General features: G+C 37.0%; 1 protein-coding gene across 1 annotated transcript in view; it reads right to left on the minus strand.

The window, feature by feature from the left end:
- MYPN (myopalladin) overlaps window positions 1–12,267 on the minus strand; it is a 143,129-nt gene that overhangs the window by 127,589 nt on the left and 3,273 nt on the right. Inside the window, exon 2 of the mRNA XM_006889014.1 lies at window positions 1,509–2,411. Within this exon, the coding sequence (XP_006889076.1) occupies window positions 1,509–2,410 (902 nt within the window). The 5' untranslated portion in view covers window position 2,411. The remainder of the gene's footprint in view (window positions 1–1,508; window positions 2,412–12,267) is intronic.

Raw genomic sequence — 12,267 nt, forward strand, 5'->3', positions numbered from 1 at the left:
AGAGAATGGTGCAGCAATGAAGGAATGAAAACCCAAAATCCCTGTAAATGTTCATTAAAACTAATAAAATTTAATTTAAAAAAAGAATTCAAAGACTTAGTTACTATAAAAAAGCAAAATATCTTATTAATGATTTTCATATTGATTACATGGTGAAGTGGTGTTTTGATATATTGTTAAAGAAAATATATAATTGGAGCTAATGTCATCTAGTTCTTTTTTTTTTATCTCAATTGGCCTAGTGGGCAGAAAGTAATACTACCAAGCCCAAGGTGGGTGATTTTAATCTGCAAATCCGCAGCCCTCAGGCCTGGTTTTAATTGTTTTTGGTTAAACATTTTACTAAGTAGTATAGCTCTGGTCTGTGCATTTGCTGTACAGAGGTAACTCGTGGTTGCTGTGAGGCTGAACACTGTGACACTGAGTGTCAAATTCGATAATGGTTACCCATGGTGGAACAGTGTTTGGTGGAACTCCCCAATTAAAACAAATTTGGAAGCAGGAGTGGCATCCACTTCCAAAATAGCTCACCTCTGGAAACCCTATGAACTTGGAGAAACGATAAAAGTTATAAAAGTGTTCAGGTCTTTCGTTCATAGGGTTGCTATGAGTTGCCTACAACTTGATGACACTTAACAACAACAACAAAAACAAAGTCATCTAGTTCTTCTTCTTTTTTTTTTTTTTAAATCCCTGGATGGCACAAGTAGTGCTGCCCTACTGACCAAAAGTTTAAACTCATACAGAGATGCCTTGGAAGAAAGGCTTATAGATCTGCTTCTACAGGTCACAGCCCTGAAAACATTGTGAGTAGATTATTAAGGAGTGTGAGAACGAAGGTGGATCTCATTCAGACCATAATCTTTCCAATCACTTGCTGTCCATCTGAGAGCTGGACAATGAATAAGGATGACTGAAGAAAAGTTGATGTCTTTGAGCTGTGATGTTGGAGAAGAGCACTGAACATCCTATGGATGGCCAAAAGAACAGACAAATATACCTTGGAGAGGGTGCAGCCAGAGTGCTCTTTAGAGGCAAGAATGATGAGGCTTTGCCTCACACACTTTGGGCATGTTGCTAAAAGAGAGACATGATGCTGGAAGGGTGGAGGGTCTGCGAAGTAGAATAAGACCTTCAACCAGGTGGATTGGCACAGTGGCTGCGGTAATGGGCTCTTGTGTGTCAGAAAGCGTGAGGATGGAGCAGGATAGAATGGGGTTCAGATCTTTTGTTCACAGGGTCACTATGAGTCGTATTCGACTCGTTAACACCCAACAACAAGTCCTTTGTAGTGTATGAAGTGTTCATTAGCCAGAAATTACTTGATAACAACGAATAAAAAGAAAAATTTCAAAATGTCTCTGGCCAGTTTGCCTACAACAATTACTTTTCTCCAATTGTTGTAACCACTTACTAAAATGGTGAAACAAAGTGCTGAAAATAATTCTCTGAGAAAAAGCACAGTAGATGGAAGTGATTACCAAACAATAGCAATGGGACATTTTTACCTTACTTGCGGTGGTGGGATTCCTACCACTATGCAATCCAGCTGGACTCGGGTTCCTTCAGGGACTTCTCTGCTCCGTAACTTCTGAGTGAACCGAGGAGGCTGCCCCAGCGGTTCCTCGTAGTATAAAGACGAAGGCGAAGACCCCGGGGTAGTATCTCCCCCAGCTGCGTCATTGGCAGCCTGCTCAGCTTCACGTCTCTTGGCTTCTTGCTGTTCAAGGGCATGATTCACTTCATTATCCCTGGTATCTGTGGGGATAGGGATGGGAACAGAAGATCTTTCTCGTCTTTCTGACAGATCTGAGAAACCCGAGCTGCTGTCTTGCATGGCTTTGTTTTGAGATTCCAATTTGCTTTTGTGGTTTTTGCAGGCCCGAGGTCTGATCCTTTTGGAGCTGTGGGCTTTGAAAAGGGAGGACAACTCTTCAATGAAATCGGCAGCCTTATTTAAGAACACCTTTTTGCACTGAGTTTCAGAACTGTACTGTGGCCTTTTTGCTTCTTGTGGGCTCTCGCTAGAGCCTGGAGGACTTCGAGCATTATTATCCTGACAGAAGCTGGGGTCAAAACTTGATTTAGGTGAGTGTTTCAATTGGTCAGAAGAAAGACGTTTGCGAGCTTGAGATTCATCCCCTTTCTCCAGAGGGTCGTGATTGATGGCCAGTCTTGCCAGATTGACACTCTCATCTAATTCTTCTTGGCTCAGGAAGGCAGAAAGGTCTGGAAGGTCATCTTGGCCACCTCCTCCTTCAGCAGCTCCAGGACCACCAAAATGAAAAGGGTTAGAGGATGGTTCTGCTCGGCTCCTCTCATTGTTCCCCCGGTGCCTGGTTTCAGCTAAGTAGCTCTCCCTTAGCAGTTGAGAGATGGAAGTGGAAGCTTCTAGGCTGTCGTCTTGCATGCTGTCACAAAAGAACAATAAGAATAAAAGTAAAATAGTAAGTCTTTGTTTATTTTAACAGGATGAATTCTTAAAGTTTTACAACACATAATTGAAAAAGTGCCTAATCATGGTATTCTGGAAAATCTACTTTAAAGACTTAACAGGCTATTCTCCGATTTGAAAAGAACATAGAAATGGAATGAATATTCCCTGAAACTGAAAATAAAAACATTGCTGATTACAACCTTATTTAATACTTTCAATGCACATCTAATTGTGAAATAAGCCTTTGGTTTAACTATAGAGACCTTCAGTACAATTTTAACATATCATTTGGATACTTGCAAAGAGTTTTCGTTCTGATATACAACCCCAGATTTACCCTCCACTGGTTCCTTTATCTTGTATGTGATAGAATTGTAGTAATTAAGAGGTGTTGACAATTTAATCTAATTATTGAAAATGTAAATTTGACCTAATTTATGACCATAACTACTATTTTAGGTATTTCACTAAAGGCAAAATATTTCACTTTAGGCAAACTAAATTTAATATGTTGTTTATGTGATTAATCTGCTCTTAGAAACGTATTACTTGGACTCTCCAAACAAGGAGGCCTAATGGTAAGAAGTAGTTTGAATCTACCAGCTGCTTCATGGGCTGCTCCATGGGAGAACAATGGGAAATCTCTCATCTGAAAACCTTCTTTCAGCCTTTGAAAGCACAACTTCAGCTATGAGGTGATTTTGACTTAACAGCACACAACAACAATAACAAACAAGGTGTAATTTAATTTCTACAAATATATTAGATAGAGTCAAGATTTTGATTTTTTTAACTTTATTTTATTGTGATTTAACAAAAGTTTTCAGAAAAGTTGGATTTTCATTCATTCATTGTTGCACATATTCCTTTCTCTCCCTCCCATCCCCCTCCACCAATTAACTTGTAAAAATTGTTTATAATTTTGTTGTTGTTCTTGCAGAGTCAAGGTTTTAAAAAATCTCTTCAATTAGTGTTAGTTCAGAAGGAAAAGGAAAGGCAGGCAAATGGAGGCACAAAGCAGGGAATTCATTGTATCCCCTTTTCTAATTTTAAAATTTTAATTATATTGAAAATGTACTACCTATTTTAAAACATTTTTTTTAAGTTTTAAGAAAATAGCACAATAACTTTAGTTTAAAGGTCCCCTGCAGTAGAAAATTTTATAATGCAGCAAACCTTATTTATATGATATCTATCTATTCATTCATTTAAATCTTCACTAGAGGAATGGCAAACTTATAACCCTTTCTCACACCTTTTTAAATTAGTTACAGTTACTCTTTCCATTGACCTTGACTTCTTAACTTAGTCCTTCAGCCCCCACCAATCAGAGATGGTAATGGAGATAAGGCCAAGCATATGCCATTCTTGCTACTCTGTGCTGGGTCTTGCGCTGGGTTGAGTACTGTGATCTCTTAAATGTCTTTTGGTTTTGAGATTTCATGACATAACTTAGTTCAGTCCTTCCCTTCCCCTTGTATAACAGCCTAACTTAAAATTTCTGGAATTGCCCCCATTTCCAAACTTACAGAACACTATCTGAAATGAATCTTTATACCAGCAAAGTATGCAGTCACCTCGAGATAAGGATTAACTGCAAAATCAAATGGTTTTGCTTTTGTTCTTGTTTGGGGTATTTTTTTTTTTTTGCCTGCAACAGTCTGAGATTGAGAATACTGAAGCCATTTGCTAAAATTGTCTATTTTGTCTGAAAAAGAGATTAATATAAAATAAAATGTTAGATGATTGCAAAGAGTTATCCACAAAGGTGTTTCTCATAACATGGATGAGAGTATGAAAAACTTGTAACCATGCCTGAAAATAGGAAATTTACTGATACCCCATCAATTAGAACTTTATATAGTTCTTTGAACTTTGTAGAGTTGTGAAAGATATACAAAATAATATATGAAAGTATAGTTGAATCATCATTGAAAATTGTCTTATTTGTGCATCAGCTATGAGAAAGAACCATGAAAGATTCATTGTAGCGGCTTCACAATCATGGTTTAAACCTTCATTCCTCTGTGAAATAGATATTATCCATGTTTTATATACAAAGAAACCAAACCTGAGAGAAATTAAACAATTTTCTCCAAGTCACACAGCTGCTAACAGATGATTCTTGAATTTGAAACCGTATCTTTCTGGTTTCAAGGCTAAGTCTCATTCCATGTTGTTTCAAGAGAAAAGTTACATTGAGATAAATAGGGACAAATAGTTGGTTTACAAATGATAAATCTTTTCAATTAGGATATTGGCTACATTTTCCTCTTTTTTTTTTTTTTTGCGTGGAGGCTACATTTTTAATAGTATAATTTAAACCATGATTGTGAAACCCCTACAATAGGGTCTGCCATTATACTGGGCACTCAACTGACATTCATGAAAAAGAATATGTGGGAAAAAGTTTTGTTAATGCTAAACAACTTTCAAAATTTTGTATCTATTGTGTAATAGGAAATATTCATATATCACTGGTCTGTTCTCTGCAATTAGTGTTTGTTTTAAAGCTAATTCTTTTGTGTGTGTGTGTGTGTGTGTGTATATCTATCTCTTTCTATATATACATATACAAAGTACTGGGTAATAAATACTGTAATCAAATATTAAAAAGAATTTATTTTTAATATCTGCAACTTTTGTTTTCACATATATATTGGTCTATCATGACACTTCTTGGCTATATGAAGTAGAAAGCTCAAACTCAAATGCATTGCTGTTGATTGAGAACTGACTAGGAGCTAAACTTCCATTGGGTTTCCAAGGCTGTAAATTACATAAGAAGAGAGATCTCATCTTCCCCCCAAAGAGTCAAAGAGCTGCTGGTGGATTTGAACCATTAGAAGAGTGCAACCTTTAGGTTAGTGGTGAACATACCTAAAGACTATGCCACTCTTAGTTAGCCTTGCTAAGCCTGTTAATGCATAAGTAAAGCAGGGCAATAACACTAGCCATCTCATAGGTCAAAGCAATAACCAAACAAATGTACTTAGATTTAGTAAATTGATTTTATTATTATATCACAGCTATGACTACATAAGGGAGCTCTGATGGCCTAGTGGTAAGAAACTGCACTGGAATTCCATAGGCATGAGGTTCAAATCCACCAGCTGCTCTGCAAGAGAAAGATGGGCAAACTCCTCCTGTATAATTTACTGCCTCTGAAAATCCGCTGGAGGGATGGCTATAGGTCGGTTCCAACTCGAAGGTACACAACAACAACGTGATTATATATTATAGTCTCCACGTTATAGATGAAAAATTGTGGTAGAACTAGTGGAGTAAGGAACCTATTAAAAACCCCACTGTCATCAGGTCAATTGCAACTCATAGCAACTCTCCATTAAGTTTCCAAGGTGATGTATCTTTTTTGTTTTTTGGATTTTTTTTCTCCAGGAAATGAGACAGGAGCAAACAAGATGTTGTGAACCCTGTCTATCTGGAGTCCTTAATCACACATCTTGTGAGCTCTAATGAACATGTTATCTCTGTTCTTGAAAAGGAGGAACAGGTAAGGATTACCCTTACTGAACATGGGGAGGTACATCTTTAAGGTCCAAAACTGCCTCATTTTTCTCTCACAAAGCACTGCAGGATTCAAAGGGCCAAACTTTCAGTCAGCAGCCCAACATATAAGACTCTATATATATTAAAACAAAAAAGACTCTATATCACTAAGGATCCTTTGAAAAGGACTTGGTACAAAGGCAAACTTCGAAGGGCAATGGGAACTCCAGCTTTGCCATTAGTGTATCAATATACTATTGAAATACATACAGTCACTCTGTCTTCAGGTTTTTGGAAATAATTCTTTGCTCAAATTGATCTCTAGGCTTATTCTCCATTACAGCCTTTCCTGGACAAATCCTATATGGCTTTCAGTTCTTAGTTTAGATATTGTCAAGTCTGGGATTTAATTGAATATCTCTCCAATGTGCTTCCAAAGCTCACTGTCCTTATTCCTAAACACAGCTCTCAGAACAATAAATAATACGTGCCTTCACTTTTTGTACACAATCATATCTGGATGCACACAACACATGGTATGTGATCAAGAAATATTTGTTGAATTATTTTGTTCTTTAGAATCTCCTGCTAAATGTATTGCTATTTTTCTTTGGGGAAAGAAATATTATGAGGACTATTAAATAGACAATAATCTTTACCAAAAAGAATCTTACAGAGAGGAAGCAAAATATAAATGGATAAAGACAATCATAACTTCTAGATGACTTTCAAATAAAGTGTATTTATAGTAGATGAAGTAACTGGGATTAGGCTTTGGTTTGATATGTGAACCTAGGTTTGAATACCAGCTTCAACACTAGATAGTTGTGGTACTAGTGCCAGTCATTTAATGTGTCCAGAACTCTATTTTCCTCATCTATCAAGGGATAATAGTCATTCTAAGCTTCTTACATTAAAATGTATATGTACGTTGTTAAAATGTCAAATGTTGTTAATATTATATAAACCAAAAAATGTAACAATGTATCATCTTCTCTTTAAAGTATTAATTTGATAACTCTGGTATGAAAAAGGTACTTACTAAATGTTTATCAAGTATCTGCTACCTGCCAGACACTGTTCTAGGCACTGGGATTAGAGAGAACAAAGGGCAAAGCCTAGTGGAACTGAGAGATTGGTGAAGTTAGATACCCTAAGAAGAAAAATTAAGTAGGACAAGGAGCTCAGGAATGGTGGCGTGGACAGGCTTTGGGGGTTGAAAATGTGGTGTTTCAGCTAGGAAAGGGAGGCAAATTTTCTAAACCAAGGGGAGAAATTAACCATATGATCATTTTGGAGAAGAAAGTTCACAACAGAGGAAGAGGTGTCAAAGGCTTCAGGGAGGTGAGTGTTAGTTGAATGAAGCCCAGTGTGAAGAGAAGTGAGAGACTAGAAGTGGAATGAATTGAGGTCAAAAAGGCATTCTGGGCCCTGAGGAGGTGAGTCATTGCAGACCATGGAAAAGATTATACATTTTCTTTACAGTGTAAATGGGAAACAATTTTATAGTTTTGAGAGGCTGCGACGCAGATTTCATCTGAAGAGGAAAAGTATGGAAACTAGTAACTCTCTTAGAAGGATGTTCAATACGTGATGCAAATGGTGGCAGATAAGCAAGGTAAGCATGGGCTTACTTGTGGTTTTTACTAATAATTTCACATGAGTTTCATATAAGTAAGCACAAAAAAGCTATACTTACTCAGACCCTGTCAGGAACTATAAATTTGAAAGGAAGCTTTGGTTCTATAGGATGGTGCTATTAGATTGGAAGAGAAGGAAATAAATGTAAGTCAGATCTAGAATCAAAATCTTGGATATGGTGAAAAAAATATTCAGGTTTTCTCACTACAGGTTGTTAATAAGTAAGCACAGGTAAACCTGTGATGACTTTGTTCTTTGGCTAACAAGTCAGGGTATGCAAGACCTGATGGAGGCTTGGGCAAATGAGGAGTAGCAGTGCGAGGTGGTAAGAAAGGATCATATTTGAGATCTCTTGACGGAGAGCCAACAGGATTTGCTGATAGATTGAAAGTGAGATACTTGAGAAAGGAGAGTCAAGGAAACTCTAGTATTTGTGGCCTCAGCAACTGGGTTTCCAGGTATTGATGGACTACCAAACAAACAGAGGGAGCCCTAGACATGCCCACTAACTTATGTCAAGAAATATGCAAGAGAGCTATCTGGCAAATGGACTAGAGGAGATCAGTATTTGCTTCCTTTTTATTTTATTTTTTTTTAAAAAGGAGATCCAACAAAATGTGGAAATTTTTCAACAATATCACTAATACCATATGCAAGTAAAACTTTGCTGAAGGTTATGTAAAAATGTCCGTACATTGACAGATAACTGCCAAAAATTCAAACTGGACTCAGAAGAGTCATGGCATAAAGGCTATCACTATTGGTTGATAGGGAAAATACAGAAAGATTTTTACTCATATTTTATTGGCTTTGTAGAGATATTTGACTATGTGGGCCATAATAAATTATAGCTAACATTGAGAAAAACAGCAATCTCAGGACACTTAACTGTGCTCATGCAAAACCTATATCTGGATCAAGAGACAGTTGTTAGAATAGAGCAAGGGAATATTCATGGTATAGAATCAGGAAAAGATAAATCATGATTGTATCCTTCTCCATACCTATTCAATCTGTATGCTGAGCAAATCATGCAAGAAGCTGAACTATATGAAGAAGAATATGGCATCAGGATTGGAGGAGGACTCATCAACAGCCTGTACCATGCAGATGACATGGCCTTGCTGCAGGAAGTAAAGAAGAGATAAACACTTCTTGCAGAAGATCAAAGTCTTCAAAGTGGGTGTCACCTCAACATCAAGAAAACAAAATTCCTCATCCTGCATAACATCATAATAGAAGAAGAAAAAACTGAAGTTGTCAACTATTTCATCTTACTTGGATCCACAATCAACATCCTTGATATTAGCAGTCAGGAAATCAAAAGACATTGGGGAAATGTGCTGAGAAGCTATGATGTTAATTTAAAGATTAAGGTGCAATCTGATTCAAGCCAGGGCCTTTACAGTTAGTTGCTATGCATCTGAAATTTGGACAACAACTAAGGACAACAGAAGAAAAGAAGTCTTTGAGTTGTGGTATTGAGTACTGAATATCCATCTATGGATTAGCAAAAGAACAAACAAATATATGTCTTGGAGAAAGTTCAGCCAGGGTGCTTCTTATAGGCAAGGATGGTGAAATGTATTCTCACATACTTTGGGCATGTTGTCAGGTGGGGGTACAATCCTTGGAAGACATCATGCTGGGAAAGGTGAGGGGCAGAGAAAGAGAGAAAGACTCAAAGACTCTTAACAAGGATTGACACAATGACTGTAACAATAATCTCAAGCATGCTGGAAACTGTAAGAAAAGTACAGAATAGATCAAGGTACAGACCTGTTTATTCATAGTGTCAATAGGAGTGTGTGTTGACTAGATGGCACATAACAACAACAACAACAAGAAGCAACTGTGTAAGTGGCAGAGTCATTGACTGGAAGGGGGTAGGAGTAGGATTCAGGGGGGGAAACAAAAACTTCTTTTGGGAAAATATTTCATCTGGGGATGTTTTGTGACATTTTGTATATTGCCTCTTTTCAAATTCTTACAAAAATCAAAACTTTGATGTGATATTTTTAAGATAAAGTTGAGTCATCTCTCCTGAGAACAGATTATGTCATTAATGAAATAGTCCTAGGTTGGACACGAAACAGTAAATGTGGTATCAATCATCAAGGTAAAAAAAACACCTCAAAACTGATTGCCATCAAGTCAGAACTGACACAATAGCTGATACTCTAGTGAGCTTTCAGAAGATATAAATTGCATGGAAAAGACTGTCCATCTTTCTCTACTGTCCACCTTTGAACCTAGTGGATTCAAACCATCTGCCTTTGGGTTAGCATTGCAACCCCATACCAATCGGGCCACTAGACCTTCCTATTATCAAGATAGACTTGAATAACCCAGGAAGACTAATTTGGCTATGTAGAAAGCTTATTGAATGAACTTCAGGGTAAATTTCTTTTTTATAACCTATTCTGTTCTTGTGGTTGGAAATGTACCCAGCAAAACATACACCATAGGGTGATATAATTCAGTGGCATGGATTATGTTATTAAAATCATGCAACCACTCTCACCCTCTTGCTCTGATTATTCTTCCTCCATTAACATAACGTTCCTGTGCCCCAATGGTTCCTATCTAAACTTTGGAGTTGCTGTTGTGCTAACATGGATCTTGTTAACTTGTGCTAAAATGGATCTTGAGAACATAATCCTCAGGGCAGATAGTTGGCTAAATTATTGCCTGGTTTTAAGAAGATTTCAGTGAATATTTTTGGCATAAGGAGGCTTAATGAGAAACACAGAGTGATAGCTTTGGAAGGGTAAATTTCTTGCAAATTATTCTTCCTATATTACTGTCTTCTTTAGTTTGCTAGATGTCCAGCATTTTCTGCCAAAAGAGGATGTGCCCTAAGAACTTGCTGAAAATGTGTCTTGTTAATAAAAAGAAAACTGAATGCTGATAGCTTTGGGCATATTTCTTGACTTATGTTATCACCACCCTTCTCTTTAAACTCTAAAAAAAATGTTGTCAGATATACAGTATGATTCAAAATTAACCTGTAAACTAAAAGCAAATATGTAAACAGAGTCATTGAAAATTCATAAAATTGTATATGAGAAACTAGAATTAAATATAGGAGGAGCCCAATCTTTCTGGGTTGACATACTTTTTTTTTTTTTAAAAAAAAAGCCTTATATTTAATAATTATTCTAAAAGAGAACCAGAACAGGGAGCGAGGGAAGAAGGGATCTGATATATGTAAGTACTTCAACTCAAAATGGAGGATAAGTGGGTAGCTCTGTCTCCTTCATATTCTTGTTCATGAAAACAATAAGAATTGCAGGGCTTTATACAAATTTGCTTTGATGCCTTAGTAGTAAGGAGTTGTGCTGTCATCCCAAAGGCTGACAAACCACCGAAGGGCCAGTTCTGACTCACTAGCACATGATAACAATAATGAATCTAGTTGTTCAATGAAAAATCCCAAAACAAGAAACAGTGTTGATCTCCGTAATTCAAAGATTAATTTCAGATAGGAAACACATAGAGTAAAATTACTATTTGCATCCTTCTTTACCCTCTTATCATTTGTATTTCCCTCTCCCTCTCCTTAGACAATCAGGAACTTGGGGGAGAGTTTCCTGCTAGAATGAGAAAGAAGGGTCCCAAATACACTCTCTGTATCTCAGTTTGAATTCACCACTTGGATTCCACAGGATAATATGGGCAAAACCCCTCCTGTGTGATTTACAATCTTAGAAAGCCCATTGGAGGGCCAGATATGGGTTTGTTCTGACTTGGTAGTACATAACAATAACATAGAAATTTGTACAATGAATAAGGATGACAGAAGAATTGATTACTTTAAATTGTGGTATTGGTGAAACTTATTGAATTTTCTGCAGACTGCACAAAGGACAAACAAAACAGTCTTGGAGGGAGTACAACCAGGTTGCTTCTTAGGGGCAAGGGTAGTTAAGTTTCATTTTGCATACTTTGGGCATGGTGTCAGGAGGGGCCCATCCTCAGGAAAGATAAAGGGTCAGGGAAAGAGAGGATAACTCTCAAGAAGATAAACTGACACAGCTACTCTAACAATGAACTTGAGCATCTTGGAGATCATGAGGGTGGCTCAGGATAGGCCTAGGTTCCAATTTGTTATTCACATGGTTGTTTTGAGTTGTTGAATTGATGGCTTCTAACAACAGCATGCACACTTAAGGGGGGAACTTTGGTGGCTTTAGTAGATAGTGAGTTGCACTGTTAACTGAAAGGTCGTATGTTTCAAATCTACCAGCTCCCAGAAACTGATGGCAAAATTTGAAGCTTTCTGTTATTGTATAATGTATTCTAGGGAAAAATAAGGTTAACTTCCTCACTTGAGTGTTAATATTTATCCGTTTGTCTTGACTCTTATTCCATGAAGTTACACAAATGAAATACAAGAATCAGTTCTTTTGAAAAACTCTTTCTGAATCAAGAGTCAAATCTTAGTATATATGAACCAGTCTTGAAAAGTTGAGAGTATTGACCATCTCTTTAAAAATTGGCTGCAAATGAGATAAATTTTGAGGTGAATCCTATTTCACTTTTACAATCTGTATCTCTCCACTATTTAAAATGATCATTCCCATCTTAGTTTTATTTCTGGTCTGATGTTGGTGTGAATAGCATGGGTAATTTAACAGATTAGCAAACCCCCAAGTGTGTGGTAATATATCATCAGT

The sequence above is a fragment of the Elephantulus edwardii genome, unplaced genomic scaffold (assembly GCF_000299155.1).
Source record: "Elephantulus edwardii isolate Elephantulus edwardi_28Jun2011 unplaced genomic scaffold, EleEdw1.0 scaffold00074, whole genome shotgun sequence".
Lineage (NCBI taxonomy): Eukaryota > Metazoa > Chordata > Mammalia > Macroscelidea > Macroscelididae > Elephantulus > Elephantulus edwardii.